The sequence below is a fragment of the Giraffa tippelskirchi genome, chromosome 4, assembly GCF_054371585.1.
Source record: "Giraffa tippelskirchi isolate mGirTip1 chromosome 4, T2T-mGirTip1v1.2.pri, whole genome shotgun sequence".
NCBI lineage: Eukaryota > Metazoa > Chordata > Mammalia > Artiodactyla > Giraffidae > Giraffa > Giraffa tippelskirchi.
This window is the reverse complement of record NC_137278.1, coordinates 119,918,902-119,938,969: the sequence shown is the minus strand read 5'-3', so window position 1 is coordinate 119,938,969 and position 20,068 is coordinate 119,918,902. Positions and strand designations below refer to the sequence as shown.

General features: G+C 35.0%; 1 protein-coding gene across 1 annotated transcript in view; it reads left to right on the top strand.

The window, feature by feature from the left end:
- Positions 1-20,068, top strand: part of CEP290 (centrosomal protein 290) — an 88,954-nt gene that overhangs the window by 35,448 nt on the left and 33,438 nt on the right. Inside the window, exons 28-39 of the mRNA XM_081592053.1 lie at positions 557-730; positions 3,947-4,058; positions 8,033-8,238; positions 9,153-9,304; positions 11,126-11,237; positions 11,865-12,320; positions 13,080-13,244; positions 14,219-14,326; positions 15,048-15,182; positions 17,058-17,324; positions 17,894-18,001; positions 18,647-18,846. Of these exons, the coding sequence (XP_081448179.1) occupies positions 557-730; positions 3,947-4,058; positions 8,033-8,238; positions 9,153-9,304; positions 11,126-11,237; positions 11,865-12,320; positions 13,080-13,244; positions 14,219-14,326; positions 15,048-15,182; positions 17,058-17,324; positions 17,894-18,001; positions 18,647-18,846 (2,195 nt within the window). The remainder of the gene's footprint in view (positions 1-556; positions 731-3,946; positions 4,059-8,032; positions 8,239-9,152; positions 9,305-11,125; positions 11,238-11,864; positions 12,321-13,079; positions 13,245-14,218; positions 14,327-15,047; positions 15,183-17,057; positions 17,325-17,893; positions 18,002-18,646; positions 18,847-20,068) is intronic.

Here is a 20,068-nt window from a genome sequence, read left to right as displayed (position 1 = left end):
CCCATGCTCTGCAAGGAGAGACGCCGCCATAGTGAGCAGCTAACACACCACAACTAGTAGCACCAACTGCTTGACATAACTGGAGAAAAGCCCTGCCAGCAACAAATCAGCACAGCCAAAAATTAAACAAACAAACCAGTAATAGCTAAACTGTGAATGTTACCTGCAGGGATGCAAATTTTGCCTTTCAGTTTTCAAAAGACAAGTTTTTTTAAATCTTATAAAGTTTTAAAAAGCCATCCAAAGATATATTCTAAGTGATATGCTTTCTTGCTGCTGTATATACACTTTTCACAAATTAACTGAATTCATTTAACTATGACAGGAGTTATAAAAGAATTCCTTTTATTTTTTGTTAAGACTTTCAATGTCCATATATTATTTCTTATGTGAAAGTAATGAATAATTATTGCAATATGTTTTCATACAGGATAAATCTAATTTTTTTAATGATTCTGAAATCTGTTTTGCTTTTAGCTGTATTATCTCAAAAGTGGCTAGTGCTTTACCAGAAAAAAATACAACACTTCAATTCAGTGTATCTTTATTTACATAGGAAACGGCCGTTTTCAAGATTGCAGCACTACAAAAAGTTGTAGATAATAGTGTCTCTCTGTCGGAACTAGAATTGGCCAATAGACAATACAATGAACTGACTGCTAAGTACAGAGATATCTTGCAAAAAGATAATATGCTTGTTCAAAGAACAAATAACTTGGAACACCTAGAGGTAGGTTGATGTGATCCTTAAACCTTGTGATACTAGCCTTTTTTTGTGTGTGTAGGGGGGCTGATGTCTGTAGGTACAGAATAATTTCTGTACAGCTTCTTCTATGTCATCTTCCTTAGCCCATTTGCATAATTTAGCTGAATCAGACCTCTTAAACCAGGCACTTAGAAAAGAAACAAGAATGTGGAACATATAGGATAATGTAATCACAAGAGAAAGCGTTATTAAGCATCCACCACTTTCTCTTTGGAGAAGGCAATGGCACCCCACTCCAGTACTCTTGCCTGGAAAATCCCATGGATGGAGGAGCCTGGTAGGCTGCAGTCCATGGGGTCGCGAAGAGTCAGACCCCACTGAGCGACTTCACTTTCACTTTTCACTTTCATGCATTGGAGAAGGAAATGGCAACTCACTCCAGTGTTCTTGCCTGGAGAATCCCAGGGACGGGGGAGCCTGGTGGGCTGCCAACTATGGGGTCGCACAGAGTCAGACACGACCGAAGCGACTTAGCAGCAGCAGCGCTTTCTCTTACCCTGATCTCTGATTCCCTCATGGCCCATAGTTTCTGGGGATGGATGTAGCAGAGAGTAGATGAGACATAAATCGCTCTTCCTGGACCATGGATGACCTCTGCAAATCTGTAGCCTTTCTTACTGTCCAGAGAGAGAAGAGTGCCATGGAGTATCATGGTTTAATTCAAGGAGTCTATATGAAATAACCCTGGTGGTTCAGATGGTAAAGAATCTGCCTGCATTGCAAGAGATCTGGGTTTGATCCCTGGGTTGAGAAGATCTCCTAGAGAAGGGAATGGCTATCCACTCCCAGGATTCTTGGAGAACTCCATGGATAGAGAAGCCTTGTGGGCTACAGTCCATGGGATTGCATAGAGTTGGACAGGACTGAGCGACTAACACTTTCACTTTCATGAATAGGACCCAAGACCCTTTATAATTCTCTTCTAGCCACTTGATCTTCATACGTTTTATATTAAGCAAAACAAGCTCATGTTTTTATTTCTCTTCTTCATCAAAAATAAGAAACTGTGTCTTTTGGTTCATTTTCTTATATGATACTCTCTTTGAAGTAGCATGAGATGTAAATCTTTTGGTTTGAAAGCTCTCACTTGCTTAGGGGGACATATTCAAGAAAATATTCTGAATAGCTTTCAGTGGCTCCTACACAATTATCTGTTTTTGTTGTTCAGTTGTTCAGTTGTGTCCAACTCTTTGCGACCCCACGGACTGCAGCATGCCAGGCTTTCCTGCCCTCACCATCTCCCAGAGCTTGCTCAAACTCATGTCCATTGAGTCAGTGGTGCCACCCAACCATCTTGACCTCTGTTGTCCTCTTCTTCTCCTGCCTTCAATCTTTTATTTTTTTCTCCTGCTTTCAATCTTTTATAATGACACAATTATCTGAGTCATTATTTATTAGTATTAACTAGAAATAATCATGATCAGTTTACTTTTTATTATTATTTTTGTTGAAGAGAGATGATTATATTAATTTTGTAGAAAACTCTACATATGTAGGTGTGATAATAATCTCACCTTTTCCCCATCTTTTATGTCTGTTGTCCTCTCTTCTCTAACACTAAAAAATTACAGATATGAAATCTCCTGCAGATAACATACCGAATGAGTAATTTTTAACTTTTAAAATTTATTTTCCCAGATAACATTTTTCATTTCTACTCAAACCTTAAATTTTTTTCTTTATGTAGTATATCCCTTTCTCTTCTTTACTTCCTATATCTCAGTTATAATTCTGAAAATATGTCCCTCTCTACTGGGAATATCTTAGTTTTATTCTCTACCATTGTTATTGTGGTAACGATTCAGTTCAGTTCAGTCACTCAGTTGTGTCCAACTCTTTGCAACCCCATGAACTACAGTATGTCAGGCTTCCCTGTATCACGAACTCCCGGAGCTTACTTAGACTCAAGTCCATTGAGTCGGTGATGCCATCTAACCATCTCATTCTCTGTCATCCCCTTCTCCTCCTGCCTTCAATCATTCCCAGATCAGGGTCTTTTCCAATGAGTCAATTTTTTGCATCATGTGGCCAACGTATTGGAGTTTCAGCTTTCAGCATCGGTCCTTCCAATGAATATTCAGGACTGATTTCCTTTAGGATTGACTGGTTGGATCTCCTTGCAGTCCAAGGGACTCTCAAGAATCTTCTCCAACATCACAGTTCAAAAGCATCAATTCTTCAGCACTCAGCTTTCTTTATAGTCCAACTCTCACATCCATACATGACTACTGGAAAAACGAAAGCTTTGACTAGACAGACTTTTGTTGGCAAAGTAATGTCTCTGCTTTTAAATATGCTGTCTAGGTTGGTCGTAGCTTGTCTTCCAGGGAGCAACTGTCTTTTAATTTCATGGCTGCAGTCACCATCTGCAGTGATTTTGGAGCCCCCCAAAATAAAGTCTCTCACTCTTTCCACTGTTTCCCATCTATTTGCCATGAAGTGATAGGACCTGATGCCATGATCTTAGTTTTCTGAATGTTGAGCTTTAAGCCAACGTTTTCACTCTCCTCTTTCACTTTCATCAAGAGGCTATTTAGTTCTTCTTCACTTTCTGCCATAAGGGTAGTGTCATCTGCATATCTGAGGTTATTGATATTTCTCCCGGCAATCTTGATTCCAGCTTGTGTTTCTTCCAGCCCAGCGTTTCTCATGATGTACTCTGCATATAAGTTAAATAAGCAGGGTGACAATATACAGCCTTGACGGACTCCTTTCCCCATTTGGAACCTGTCTCTTGTTCCATGTCCATACCCTTATCTCGATGTTGCATCCTACTTGCTGCCACCAGAATGGTCATTCTAAACAGGAATCTCACCATTCCCCTCCCTTCCTTCAGGGAAGGTTGTGAAACTACTGAATATCCATGTTGGCCAAAAGTGAACATGGCATAAGCTAGTACTCAGAAGGTTAGGATGTACAAGATATACAAGTATACAATTTTATATACTGGATATACAAGATTTTGATGATTATTTTAAAATAATATTTTATATATTGTTTATACAACATATATTGTGTATGTCTATATTTGTATAACATATAGGGAAACTTCTACTTTTGTTAAAAAAAAATAGATGGTGAGCTTTAGGAGATTATTATGTAAAGTTAAGACAATGTCACTTCTGTGGTATTAGTCTGAATTACAGGGTACTTTCTCAGTGATGTTGCTATTTTATTTAGTGTGAAAATGTATCCCTAAAAGAACAAATGGAGTCTATCAGTAAAGAACTGGAGATTACCAAAGAAAAACTTCACACTATTGAACAAGCTTGGGAACAAGAAACTAAATTAGGTAAGTATTATGACTCTGATAATATAAAATAATTAAGATCTAATAGTGAATATTTTTTCATTTAAAGTTCTCTTTCTATACCAGATAGATAAAAAGGAAGTTGTGTGATAAAAAATGAACTCTCTGCCTAACTGTTTAATTTAGCAGGCAGTTGATGAATACTATTTTGTACTAATCTCTACCAAGATTTGGTTTTTAGTTATTAAATTGGATTTGTTTCTAATGAAATCATATGTGCTAAAATTTATGAGTTAGCATTAGGTATATTGAACCATTTAAGAATTAATGCAGATGATAATATTGAAATATCTGTATTTTAATGACAGTATAATGATCTCTTTCACTGTGTGTAAAGTTATATTAGCAATTTATTGTTTGATATTTTTAAATTAAAAGATGACCTTGAACATATTGCTCGTAGTTCCACTACTATATCATTTTTGTATTACCTTATACATGTTTATATATTTTATATACTTAAATTATAATAAACATTGTATGCTATATTTAGTAGGTACAAAATGTTTCATTTTTTATTCATCATACTTATAAATATTCATGCCATAAATTACTGTGTTTGAGGGATTAAATCACCAGCTTTTCTAAGTTTTGCTATTGCTTATTTATTGCTACAGTCAACATTTTCATGTGTATCTAACAGAGATATTATTGTCTCAAAGGGTATTAAATTCTATGTGGCTTCTGCTAAGATTTTCCATATTAGTTTTTCAAATGGTTTTCCTAGTTCATAAGATTTATGTTATTTTATCTTACTAGCATTATGCTTTATACTTTCCAAATAAATTTGCTCCTTTGGGTAAGGTGTTTCTTTTAATTTGCTTGTTTTCTATACATGGGAGCTCTAATGTTTTTCAAGGTTTCTGTTACTGTTAAATTGTTAACTGAGATATAGTTTAGAGAGGCTTGACACTGGGAAGTCTAAAATAAGCTACTTTTAGAAATGTGATTTTTATTTCATTAAGAGATTAAAAGTGAATTGACTTTCATGTAACTCTTAAATGAAAGACGATGCCATTTTAACTAAGATAGAGAAAAGAATATTATATACAGTTTCAGTAAGCTCTTTGTTCATCCTATCCTATGTCTCTTTAATAAGTGCTGAATTCCTTATAGAAATTCCTTAATTTCAAATACTTTAATCTCCCTGATACATGGCTTTGTATCACTGAAGTTTTAAAAGCTTTTATTTCCTGTTGCCCTTCCTTATCTCTTTGTTTATAAGTGTCACTTTATTAGCTTTTTTTCATGCAGGAATTGATTGGTGTTGGCTGTTTCTCTCCCTAGGACACTCCAAATAATGAGTGTCTCTTTTCACTATCAGAGTTTAGCACAAAAAAGAATGGAAAGGGGTTTTATGTTCTTTGTATGTTTATATTTACTGCAACTTTTTTTCTGTCCTTCATGGTGCTTAGTTGCCTAAATGGTTCCATAATGTTTTCCTAACACATTTAGCTTTTCGGTAATGTTACTATTAGTTATTTGATCACTGTCTGTAGCAACTATTCTAAAATCATATACTATTTTAAAGATATATACAGGACAAAATGAAGTACTTCTTAAAACTGTTGTAGACACCAAAACAATTTGCCTGGTTTCAAAAAAGTTTATGTACTTTTGAGCAAACTCAGTTATAGAACTCAAGCTTGTGAAGCTAGAAAGATAGGAGAAGGGCTTTATTATAAAAGACAAAATGAGTCACTGCACAGTTCCTTAAAATAATTGACTTCCCTGAACGTAATGATTAATTGACACTCTAAAAAATAAAACTCTGTACCAAATTTTGTCTTTTTCCTGGAGCACGTCTGTTATGCATAACAGAAATATTCATTTTCTCTTCTTAAAAAATGACTAACGACATTCCTACATGATATCTTTTCATTGTAAATTAGGGTGGTTTTTTTGTTTTCTTTTCATTTAAACACAAACTTTTGTGTCCAAAGGTAAGCTATACAACTGCATGTATGAGATAAGGGTGTAATAACTAATAAAATTAAATAAAATAAATTATTTGAGGGTGGTCCAGTGTCCAAGATTCTGCACTACTACCACAGGAGTCCGGGTTCAATCCCTGGTCAGGGAACTAGACCCCATATGCTACAACTAAGAGTTCTCATGCCACAACTGAAAGACCACATATTCTGCACAAAGATTGAAGACCTGTGTGTGGCAACTGAGACCTGCGACAGCCAAATAAATAAATAAATATTTAAGGATAATAATGAAATAATGGGATTCTCCAGGCAAGAATCCTGGAGTGGGTCGTCATTTCCTCCACCAGGGGATCTTCCCAGCCCAGGGATCAAACCCGCATCTCTTTCATCTTCTGCATTGGCAAACAGTGTCTTTGCCACTAGAACCACCTGGGAAGCCCATTGCTGCTGCTGCTGCTGCTAAGTCGCTTCAGTCGTGTCCGACTGTGTGCGACCCCATAGACGGCAGCCCACCAGGCTCCCCCATCCCTGGGATTCTCCAGGCAAGAACACTGGAGTGGGTTGCCATTTCCTTCTCCAATGCGTGAAAGTGAAAAGTGAAAGTGAAGTCGCTCAGTCGTGTCCGACTCTTCGCGGCCCCATGGACTGCAGCCTACCAGGCTCCTCCATCCATGGGATTTTTCAGGCAAGAGTACAGGAGTGGGGTGCCATTGCCTTCTCCGGGGAAGCCCATTAGATATATACAAAAGCCAAATAATATTCAGGGTTAAAGAAGATATTTGGTGAAATCCCTAAATCACATGGCTTCAGGTTTTACTTTTTTACTCTTTAAGGCTTTAAAAGTCATTGAACTTGCATTCACAGAGTAGTGTTACTTCACTGTATTTCTTCTTATACAGTGTATTTCTCAGTTAACAAAATGTATTTATTTGCCCTTTTTTGACTTCCTATTTGTGACACCTCCTACACTACATCTTTTACATTGTTACTTCTGTACAGGCATACCTTGGACATACTGCAAGTTCAGGTCTAGACCAGCACAACAAAACAAATATTGCAATAAATGAGTCACAGAAATTTTTTGGTTTCCCAGTGCCTATAAAAGTTATGTTTACACTATACTATAGTCTATTAGGTGTGCAATCATATTATATATAAACAAATAATGTGCATGCTGCTGCTGCTGCTAAGTCGCTTCAGTCGTGTCCGACTCTGTGCGACCCCATAGAAGGCAGCCACCAGGCTCCGCCGTCCCTGGGATTCTCCAGGCAAGAATACTGGAGTGGGTTGCCATTTCCTTCTCCAGTACATGAAAGGGAAAAGTGAAAGTGAAGTCTCTCAGTCGTGTCTGACTCTTAGCGACCCCATGGACTGTGGCCTACCAGGCTCCTCCATCCATGGGATTTTCCAGGCAAGAGTACTGGGGTGGGGTGCCATTGCCTTCTCCTAATAATGTGCATACCTTAATCCTAAAGTACTTTAGTGATAAAAAAATGCTGGTCATCATCTGAACCTTCAGTTTGTCATAGTAGTTGCATCAAAGATCACTGATCATGGATCACATAACAAATATACTAGTAATGGAAAAGTGTGAAATATTGTGAGAATTACCATTGTGACACAGAAACACAAAGTGAGCAAACGGTATTGGAAAAATGGCACCAGTAGACTTACTCAGCTCAGGCCTGTTGCCACATACCTTCAATTTAAAAACAAAAAGAAAAAAATTGCAGTTATCTGCGAAGCTCAGTAAAATAAAGCACAATATGCCTCTCATTCTATGAAGAATAATTTTTATGATCATTTGATTGATGAAACATGGAAGTTCCAGAGATTAAATGGGGTAGGCAGCATACAGACAAGATGTAACAGAGCTATGACTAGTGTCCAGGTCTGTCATAATTCAACTGGCTCGTGTGTTTTCCGCAGAACCATATTGCCTCCTTATATAATGTCTAAAATATTGGGGATAGCATTTTGATAGGAAGAGCATGATATTTACCAACATATTGTTGCATTTAGGAAATGAATCTAACATGGATAAGGCAAAGAAATCTGTAACCAACAGTGAGATTGTTTCTATTTCAAAAAAAATCACTATGCTGGAGATGAAAGAATTAAATGAAAGGCAGCGGGCTGAACATTCTCAAAAAATGTACGAACATGTGAAGACTTCACTACAGCAAATGGAAGAACGCAATTTTGAATTGGAAACCAAATTTGCTGAGGTTTGATATTATAATTTTTATCATGCAGTTAGAAAGTAAAGAATTATTCATGGTAGCCATTGTATTATTGGAAGAGGTTTGTTTGTAACTCTGAAGTAGCATATTAATACAGTACTTGTGTTTCATGTAATGGATAAATAATGTAGTTTTATGTCTGAAATGTTTAAAAAGAAACCATGTATTTCTGTGATTGAGTTCTTATTTCTTACCAGCATTACAAAATTTAGATTTAATGTGCAAAATGATGTTATTTGCTTAATAATGGAATTTCCTTCCATTATCATCTATTCATTTAACAGTTATCATTTCTGAGTGCCTGTAACATGCCAGATGCTGTGTGGGAACTGGAGTTACAGCACAAAATAAAAAAGACAGTAATCTCTCCACTCAGGGACTTCATTCTAATAGAAAGTTTTAGACTTTTTTGGTCAAAATTCTTCAGTTGGCTGGCAATAATATAGTTTGCAAATATTCAACAATTTACAATGAAGTAGCACTCTTCCTTTAGAATTAGTAAATTTCACAGGTCATTCATGTTATTTTGTTTGTTTTAACTGAGTCATTAAATAATATGTTAAGATTTTATTAATGTTAACTAGATTTATTTATAGATGATATAATTGAAGTAAAATATAACAAGCATTTTAAGTAAATTAAGAGTATCATAGATTCATATCTTATTAGATTGTGAGTTGACCAATATGAATGACTTGGTGGGTTGACATATAATTAGAGTTTTCCTAATTTGTTCCTGGCTTTTTCTCTCCTTAACATCTTCAATCTATTCTTAATACTTGACACCCAAATTAGTATCTGGATTAAAATAAAGAAGACTGCAGGATGCTTAAAGGTATACTAAAAGGAAAACTTCACCAAAAACTAATGTTTCTGAACATCTTTTGTTATTTTCCCAGCTGACCAGAATCAATTTGGAGGCACAGAAAGTGGAACAGATGTTAAGAGATGAATTAGCTGGTAGTGTGAGCAAGACAGTAAGTGATGCTGATAGGCAACACATTCTAGAATTAGAGAAGAGTGAAATGGAACTGAAAGTTGAAGTATCAAAGTAAGTGCATGTGCAAGTTTTGATTAGCTTGATTATTTGATCAGAGCTTGATCATTTGATTAGCTGTGTCCACTGTACTTTGTGTTTATGAAACCTCATTACAGTGGTAAAGGGTAATATCCTTAGTGGCAGTTGATGCTGGTTTCTTTTTATAAGAACTCTGTTAAGTATTATTAACAAGATTGATATCTAACTGGCATAAATAATAGTATTGGAGAGGAAACAACTTCTCAAGATTTACATTTATCAGAGTCCAGTAATAGTATTACAGAAAACACAGAACTTGGCATCAGGACCCTATGAGATCTATTGTTTTTTCACATATTAGTAATTTTTTGGAAGGAAGGTTGTGGCATTTATTTAAACTTAACTTACTAAGAGAGTAATAGTATATCTACTTATAATAGGGTTGCTGTAAAAATATAAAGAACAATTCAGATTTTGATTCAGTTGGCATATCTTGGGTATCTACTATGTACTGTGTGTGGGCTCATTTGCTGTCATGTCCAACTCTTTGCAAACCCATGAGCTGTAGCCACCAGGCTCCTCTGTCTATGGAATTCTGCAGTCAAGAATACTGGAGTGGGTTGCCATTTCCTTCTCCAGGGAATCTTCCCAACCCAGGGCTGTAACCTGCATCTCCTATACTGGCAGGTGGATGAGCACCTGGGAAGCTACACACTATGTACTGTGCTTTGTATTAAATATATATTGAATCATCCTAATCCACTTAATAATCCAAATAACATTTGTTGTTTTCATTTTACATAAAGAAACAATTTATTCTCTTAGAATTCAAAATATATGTAGGAGGAAGTACTATACACCAGGTAGATGCTTTTATTCATTTCTTTGTAATCATGTGTTAACTGCTTTAGAGTAGTATGAGGATCCTTGAGTTGATTCATCAAGCTCAAATAATTAGTTAAAAAGAGTTATGGCTTACCCATAAAGTTATAGCCAGTGTTTTGGAACCTCATTTTGGTAATATAACTCATTTCTAGCCCTTTTACTATGAAGGACTCCTTTATTCTTCTTATGTCATGGACCTCACCTTTTTTAGTAAACTAAGTTATAATTAATCATTTTGTTATAGTTTAATTGATTAAGACTTATATAACTGGCAATGAGAGTTTCTAATCAATATGAGGAAACCAGACTTATCAGTTACACTGAATGAAAATTACTCCAGTCCAAAGTAAAATGCATTTTACTTTACCTATTTAATCTTATCACAGTAGTCATATGGGACATTTAATAATTATCATCAAGCTTCCCTCCTTTTTTGGTAATTGTAATAAATGTATAATCTTTTTTCACATTTCTGCTAACTTATAAATTAAAATAAAGCCAATCAAAGCATTCATTAATTGGCCTTGAAATGTTAAATTTCTGTAATCTTAGATGTACACTTTGTCAGGTAAGCCTACCTAATACCTTGTTCCAGCTATACCAAACCATGGTAACAAGTGTCTCATGAAAAAAATTGTGAGAGAAGTTTGTTGGCCATTTATGTTTGGAAAATGTATATGAATAGATTGAGATCCTTTTTTACTTTAGAACTTCTCAGAGCATTTGATATGATACTGTGTATATGAATTTTCAAGGGAGAGGAATGTTGGGAATGTAGAGGTTAAAACTTGTTAACCTCTCATGGAATTATGTTTCATGAAATACTTCAGGAAACTTTAGTATTTCGTAAAAAGAAGAGATGCTGCAAGCTAACAGCTTTTCCACAAGGGTCTAGAAATTGGAAATTCTAGTATTTTTTTACTTAGAGTATGTACCTAATCATATCTGAAGTATCTTATTACTTTCTAGACTGAAAGAGATTTCTGATATTGCCAAAAGGCAAGTTGAAATTTTGAATGCACAACAGCAGTCCAGGGAGAAGGAAGTAGAGTCCATCAGAACACAGCTGTTAGACTATCAGGTATATGCAAGATTAACTCTTCTACATAGAGTCTTTTCTTTTCCAAAATTTACATTAGATATTTGGATCATTTTGTAGTTTTAATCAGGATATATCAAATAGAGGATCTTGTTTTTGTTAATTGTAACTTGATTAGAAAAACTTTAATTTGAAATGCCATTGATAACACAGAAAAGCATTTAAATGCTTACAGATGCATTGTGCCAACCGCTGATCACAGTTCAGACAATGGGGAGAAATTTGTCTTTCATAACAGTATTGTTTCTTATATTTATGTGTAGTTTTTCACATATTCTCACATTATAGATTTTTTAGGATTAAAAAAAATTCCTCATTGTCTACATTAGAATTATTATCAGTATTGTTATTTACATACAGAAGTTTAAAAAAAACTGAGTAATATTCCAACTGGTATGCAGTTAGGTGGCAGATTTAGATTTTAAATAAGTTTCATTCTAGTTCTTTTTCTTCTTCAGTCTTTTGCAATTTATGTTAAAACAAGGTTAGATTTTTGTAGGATCTCATGTAGCATATTGTTTTAAATTAGTAAATTCTGATTTTTAAATCCATGATAAGTTTCACTGGGAAACCATGAAACTTACTACAAATATCGATTTTTTATATTAGGCACAGTCTGATGAAAAGGCACTAATTGCCAAGCTGCACCAACACATAGTCTGTCTTCAAGCTAGTGAGGCTACTGCTCTTGGTAAGTTGGAGTCAGTTACATCTAAACTGCAGAAGATGGAGGCCCATAATTTGCGCTTAGAGCAGAAACTTGATGAAAAAGAACAAGCTCTCTTTTATGCCCGTTTGGAGGGGAGAAACAGAGCAAAACATCTGCGCCAAACAATTCAGTCTCTACGACGACAATTTAGTGGAGCTTTACCTTTGGCACAACAGGAAAAGTTCTCTAAAACAATGATTCAGTTACAAAATGACAAACTTAAGATAATGGAAGAAATGAAAAATTCTCAACAAGAACATAGAAGTCTGAAGAACAAAACACTAGAGATGGAACTAAAGTTAAAGGGACTGGAAGATTTAATAAGCACTCTAAAGGATGCCAGAGGAGCCCAAAAGGTAAAACACTGATTTTAAGTTCAATATTTTCTAAAGAGTTACATAATAATTTTGAGTTAATATGTGCCTGTGTGGAAAATGCTTAATATATGAGCAAAATTCCAGATATAGTTTATTAATTTAGATTTTATAAATTAGGAGTTTGGGCTATTAGAATATCTGTTTATCAATAAAATGAGACTCCTCTAAGCCATAGTTTCAGGAGAAATGCTTAGATTGTAATATCAAAGAATTTTAAACACTCTAGGAAAGTATATATTAATTAAATACTAATTGTAATTATTCTTAAACATTACAGTGGTTAAACAAGTAGTAGGCCCATGTTTATTTTTTAATGTAATTTTATTTTTTCTCTTATTTGAAAGGAATTAATGAAAGATAATTATTTTGAAATTAAATTTTATTCTCTAGGCTAGAAACATTTGGGGTTTTTATTTATGAAAGTAAAACCAATGTTGCAATTACACACAAACACTAAGGACCCAGCAAGTATATGAAAGTAAATGAATAAATAAATGTGAATGTTAGTGATATCCATTTCAGCATCTTTGAAAAATGTTTTATGTTAAGATTCTACATATTAAAAAAGTCTATAGAAATTCTAAATAAACTTTTTTTGGCACAACCAAGGATAATTTTATATCTTATTTTATTTTAGAATGTCCATTAATTTGAATTAAAATCATTAAGATCAGTAGAAAAATACATTATTTATTAATATAGTATTAACATTTGTATATGTAATTTATAAATATTTAGGTAATCAATTGGCACACAAAAATAGAAGAACTCCGTCTTCAAGAGCTTAAACTCAATCGAGAATTAGTCAAGGATAAAGAAGAAATAAAATATTTGAATAATATAATTTGTGAAAATGAGCATACAATCAGTAGTCTGGAGGAAGAAATTGTGCAGCAGAATAAGGTTTCATTTTATATTTATTTTGGTGTTTTGTTGCTAAGATTTTTAATATAACAACATTGCATTGATGACTACATTATTTTCCTAATCAAGTATAGCTGCTATTATTATTCTTATATTCTGTTTCTTATTTTTTAAGCTATACTAAAAATACAGTATTCATTTATTTAGTTGCATTAGTAGTCTTAAAAGGAAGAAGTCATAACCAAGTTTATTTGGTAAGTTAATTTTTATTTCACTATTGGTTATTTGAATTCACCTTTACAAGTTTCTACTGGCTGTCACTGATGGAATAAGAGAAAGCAGCTTGGTGTAGAGTAAAGCACAGAAGCTTTGGAGACAGATGAAATTCACTAAGCAGATGCTTGCTTGCCTTAGAAATTTTGTTGTTCCTTCTGCTTAAATTGTTCTTACCTAAGATACCAATATTATTTATGCTTTCACTGCCTTCTGATCTTACCTCTCATGTCTTACCTTATCAATGAGGCCTTCACTAGTTACCCAACATACAACAGTAAATTTTATCATCAAGGTTCCTTAAATAAGGATTACCTAGTTTCATTTTACTCCATAGCACTCATCGCCCTCTGACATATGACATACTTATTTGTTTACTGTCTCCCCCTCAGTAGTATATAAATCCTGTGGTGAAGGGGACTTGGTTTTGTTTACTGCTGTGTTCTCATTGTCTCTAATAATACTTGTCACATAGAATGTGTCATTAAACATGTTTTGGATGAATGAATGGATGGGTACATGGATGGGTTGAAATCCTGTCTCCACCCCTGCCTGTCTTTGTGATCTTAGGCAAATTACTTAATCTCTGAATTTTCTTCCTTTTTCCTTAAAATGAAAATAATAACACTGACCTCAAATGGTTGTTGTGAGGATTAAAGAAAAAAGATTATGCAAAAATTCTTCTGATAGGCCTGGTGAGTGTCTCTCTGTGTGTGTATGACCCAACTATCTTTCTTTAGTTTCATGAAGAAAGACAAATGGCCTGGGATCAGAGAGAAGTTGAGCTGGAACGTCAACTAGATGTTTTTGAACGTCAGCAAAATGAAATACTAAGTGAAGCACAAAAGGTATAAATGATTCATCCTGTTTGCTACTCTATAGCAGGACCTATAGTGTTAACCAATAGAAATATTTTCTAAGGTTGGATGGAATTTTATTTTTATTTATTAATTTATATATATATCTATTTTAATTGGAGGATAATTGCTTTACAGTGTTGCATTAGTTTCTGGTATACAACAGTGTGAATCAGCTATATGTATACATATATCCCCTCCCTCCTCAGCCTCCCTCCCAGTCACCACATCCTACCCCTCTAGGTCGTCACAGAGTACTGAGTTCAGCTCCCTGTGTCATACAGTAGTTTACCAGTATCTATCTATTTTACATGTGGTACTGTATATACTCTTTCAATTCGTTCCACCCTCTCCTTCCCCTGCTGTGTCCACAGGTTCATTCTCTACATCTGCGTCTCTATTCCTGACATTCAAATAGGTTCATTGGTACCATTTTTCTAGATTCCATGTATATGTGTTAATATATGATATTTGTTTTTCTCTTTCTGACTTACTTCACTCTGTATGACAGACTGTAGGGTCATCCACATCACTACAAATGACCCAATTTTGTTCCTTTTTATGGCTGAGTTGGAGTTTTAATTGATGATATCTTTTTATGTGTCAACTATAAGTGGAGTTTAACTATGTCTTGTCATGTAGTTGTAAAAATTAATATTGTTATTTCCAATGTTGCAACTGCTTTTTTAAAAAAAATTCTATTTCTCAATAGTTTGAAGAGGCTACAGGATCAATGCCAGACCCTAGTTTGCCCATTCCGAATCAACTTGAGATTGCTCTAAGAAAAATTAAGGAAAATATCAGAATAATCCTAGAAACCCAAGCAACTTGCAGATCACTGGAAGAGGTAATTAGAAGAATTTGTATATTGTTGTTGTTCAGTCAGCAAGTCTGACTCTTTGTGACCCTATGGACTGTAGCATGCCAGGCTTCCTGACCCCTCACCATCTCCTAGAGTTTGCTCAAGTTCATGTCCATTTCATTGGAGATGCCATCCAACCATTTTATCCTCTGTTGCCCTCTTCTCCTTGAATTTTGATAAGTGTATTATTGGATATACTTGTGGAATTTTCTAAGTAATATTTTTAAGTGAGGATGAAGCATAAAATGATGAAGCTGTTGCTTATTCCACTCTCTTCTTTAGTCTGTCTTTTGCCGATAAAGAACAGTAGATATGGCTAATTTGAAATCACTCTTCTTTTAGTCATTACTTGTCACTTTTGGGCACACTCATCAGTTGCTAGCATGAAAGGAAACCAAAAGAGCATTTGACTGAAGCTTTATGAGCAATGTGTTTCCTTCCCCGCAATGATCAGGAATTGTTTTCATCCTTGTTTATTTTTATATTTTATTTTGAAGCATATGTTCTAAACTCTGGATCAACTTTCAGTTTATTCCTTTTTGTGGATGGTTAAAGGGCTTGAAGGTAGACTAGGAATTGTTTCTTAGTTTAATCTAGGTCTTAAATTTGGTTAATAGATGGTCAGATCTGTCTTCTTTATTAAATTATACAGAAAATAATATAAACTGAATATATTTAGATGTCAACTAAAATGAAAATCATATTACTGTAAATACATTTAAAACAGTTTTTTAAATTGTGCATTTTTAAATCAACCAAAGAAACTTAAATTGTCTTCTATATTGTAAATTTGTCATTTATGTGAATTGCCAATGAGTTATTTGATTTTTCAGTATTTGCTTAATTCTGTTGAGGAATAAATACTATTTTCTGTTTTGTTTTGAGAAGCTGCACATTTTATAATGGAGATCCATTGACTCAGACCACTAAAATTCCAACTTTTATACTTTGTTGACTTCTACGGGTTACTCTTCTGGTGCTCTAATGAGTCAATGAATCAAAATAAAAGAAATGATTTATTACATTTTATTTATAGATCTATCACCACCACACATTTCTATTTCTAAAACTATAAGATCTAAATAAAGTATTGTAACTAAATTTCATTTTCATCATAACAATGAAATTTATAACATATATAATAATCTTATAAATAAAATATGCATGTAGATAACTGCTGTCACATAGAAATACAGTTTAACCTTATTAAAACTCTTGAGAGTCCCTTGGACTGCAAGAAGATCCAACCAGTTCATCCTAAAGGAAATCAGTCCTGATTGTTCATTGGAAGGACTGATGTTGAAGCTGAAACTCCAATACTTTGGCCACCTGATGGGAAGAGCTGATTCATTTGAAAAGACCCTGATGCTGGGAAAGATTGAAGGCAGGAAGAGAAGGGGACGACAGAGGATGAGATGGTTGGATGGCATCACCAACTCCATGGACATGAGTTTGAGTGAACTCCAAGAGTTGGTGATGGACAGGGAGGCCTGGTGTGCTGCAGTCCATGGGATCACAAAGAGTCAGACACAACTGAGTGACTGAACTGAAGTGAAAGTAGCATTTGGCTGTTAGTGGGTTTCCCTTGTAGCTCAGTTGGTAAAGAATCTGCCTGCAATGCAGGAGACCCGGGTTCGATTCCTACATCAAGAAGATCCCCTGGAGAAGGAAATGGCACCCACTCCAGTATTCTTGCCCGGAGAATCTCATGGACAGAGGAGCCTGGCAGGCTACAGTCCATGGGGTAGCAAGAATTGGACATAACTTAGTGACTAAACCACCACCACCAGTCTGACTAAAATTCATATGAAGCATTTAAAAAAAAAAAAAGTATATTTTTTTAATGATTTATCATTACAGAAACTAAGAGAAAAAGAATCTGCTTTACGGTTAGCAGAGGAGAATATTCTGTCAAGAGACAAAGTAATCAATGAACTGAGGCTTCGATTGCCTGCCACTGCAGAACAAGAAAAGCTTATAGCCGAGTTCAGCAGAAAAGAGGTGGAACCAAAATCTCATCACATGTTGAAACTTGCTCATCAGACCATTGCAAACATGCAAGCAAGGTTAAATCAAAAGGAAGAAGTGTTGAAGAAGTATCAACATCTGCTAGAAAAAGCCAGAGAGGTATTTTATTATGTTATGCTGTCTTATTTATTATGGTGTTTTTAGACAAATGCCAAATACTATTCTGCCCTGAAGTGGTGTTTCATTTCCTATTTTCAAATGATTCTATTCAGGTATTGTTACTTTCACGTGATTGGATTACAGATCTGTCAGTAAAACTGGCAGTTTGTGTTATTGACTGAGTAAACCAGTAATGATGTTCATGGTGAAACTGTGATTTCAAGTTAATAGGTAAAGATTGAGGTAGTAAGTTAGAATGAAATCCATCACAATCGTATCAGTGGAAATCAAATTTGCTAGAACTTTAAGGGGTAAAAAAATCTAAAATTAAAAAATTTGCTAGAACCAAGTTAAAAGATAATGAGTACATGTTATTCTAATATTAAGAATAAATTATACTCTGAGGCTAGGCTTGTCAGTGTGAACACGGGCTCGGAAATGCATGCACATGCATTCCTTCCCTCTCATAGGGATTTTAGTATACTAAAGTTAAAATATTTAAGACTTTTTAGAATGTAAATTTGTATGAATCACAATGTAAGCTATAATTTTAATTTTTATAATAACAGGAGCAAAGAGAACTTGTTAAGAAACATGAAGAAGAACTTCATATTCTTCATCGTAAATTAGAACTGCAGGCTGATAGCTCACTCAGTAAATTCAAAGAAACAGCTTGGGTAAGATTACAGTTTGGGTAAGAGTCTAGGAACTTTGTTCTATTCTTTATTGATTTTTCAGACCATGCAGTTGAAAATTTAGCTCTGTTTTGTGGGAGAGGGGATTGGAAGCCATCCTATATATATATATATATTTTTTTTTTTTGCCAGAATAATCTGAAAACACAGCTCTGATCATTTTTTTCCCTAGACCTACATTTGTTATAGCTTACCAGTGCCTAGAAAATCATGTTTATATTTCTTCCTCTGACCTCTGTCTTTCTTTTCAAATCTGCACATTATTAATTTACCTGTATCTAACTGCTTTCTATGTTCTGAATTCAGTTTATTCTTGCCTCTTGATCATTGTATTCTGTATGTGGAAAATGACCTGTCTTTCTTCTCCTAACATGCAAACCTTAGCTTCCTCAAACTTTAACTCATTAATTCAATCAACATTTATTTATTGATCCTTCCCTACATGTAGGTACTTTGCCAGATGCTGGGACTACAAAGAATAAGATCTCTATTTCCTGTCTTCTCTAAGCCTTCATTACATTTTAGATTTGATATTGTTTTGATCATTTAAGGAACCAAGTTAAAATTATGAAATAAGTATGGCATTGCGTTGTACCTGTTTATGGCTAATATAATGATATTTCATAGGATTTAATAAAACAGTCTCCCACTCCAGTTCCTACCAACAAGCATTTTGTTCGTTTGGCCGAGATGGAACAAACAGTAGCAGAACAAGATGACTCTCTCTCCTCACTTGTGATCAAACTAAAACAAGTATCTCAAGATTTAGAGAGACAAAAAGAAATCACTGAATTAAAAATCAAAGAGTTTGAAAATGTGAAATTACGGTAAGTCTTAGAAATATATTGTAAATATATGAAAATGGGAATAATGATATAATAAATGTAAGCATTTGTTATATCATGCACTGGTCTAAAAATATTGACTATATTATCTCATTTTATCCTCAGTACTACTGATGATATGGGATAGTCACTCCATTTTGCAGACAGGAAGCTAAGCTACAGAAAGCCTCAGTAACATGACTGGGAGAAGATGGGAAAGCCATGATTTGTATCTAGTCAGTCTGGCTCAAAAGATTCTTGTGTAGAATCTCATCTTTAACCTTTGAAAATCTCCTTTTTATTATCTGTAAAGGAAAATGACAATACTTACTTTGGCTTTTTCAAGGTGGTTATATGAAGGCCAAATGATGCTATCTATGGAAGTAGTTTGAAAATTGTAAAGCAATATAAATATAAAACTTTTATTTATATACCTGTAACAGTTTGTGGCCTTACTCCAGTGTTCTTACCTAGAGAATCCCGTGGACAGAGGAGCCTGGTGGGCTGCTGTCCATAGGGTTGCACAGAGTTGGACACAACTGAAGTGACTTAGCATGCATGCGTGCATTGGAGAAGGAAATGGTAACCCACTCCAGTATTCTTGCCTGGAGAATCCCAGGGACAGAGGAGCCTGGTGGGCTGCCGTCTATGGGGTCTCACAGAGTCAGACACGACTGAAGCGACTTAGCAGCAGCAGCAACAGTTTGTGGCATACATTTAAGGCTCAAATATTTGTTGAATGAAATATTAATCTTTTTTATTAACCGCATCAACGGTAGAGGGCTCACAGCATTCTCTATATTAGAAATTCTAAACATTGTTCAATCATTTATCAGAATATATATTTTAAAACTAAAATAGGTATAGGAGTTCCCTGGTGGTCCAGTGTTTAAGAATCCAACTGCCAATGCAGGGGACCAGGATTCAGTCCCTGGTCCGGGAATATTGCACATGCAGCAAGGCAACAATGCCCATGCACCACAACTGCTGAGCCTGTGCACTGGAGCCTGGTAGCCTCAACTGTTGAGCCCAAGTGCTGCAACTACTGAACCCTGCATGCTCTTGAGCCTATGCTCCACAACAAGAGAAACCACCTTGATGAGATGCCCACACACAGCAACTAGAGAACAGCCCTCCCTACTCACTGAAAGCCTGCATGCAGCAAAAAGGACCCAGCACATCCATAAATAAATAAAATAGGTTTATATTTAGGTATTTTGTAATC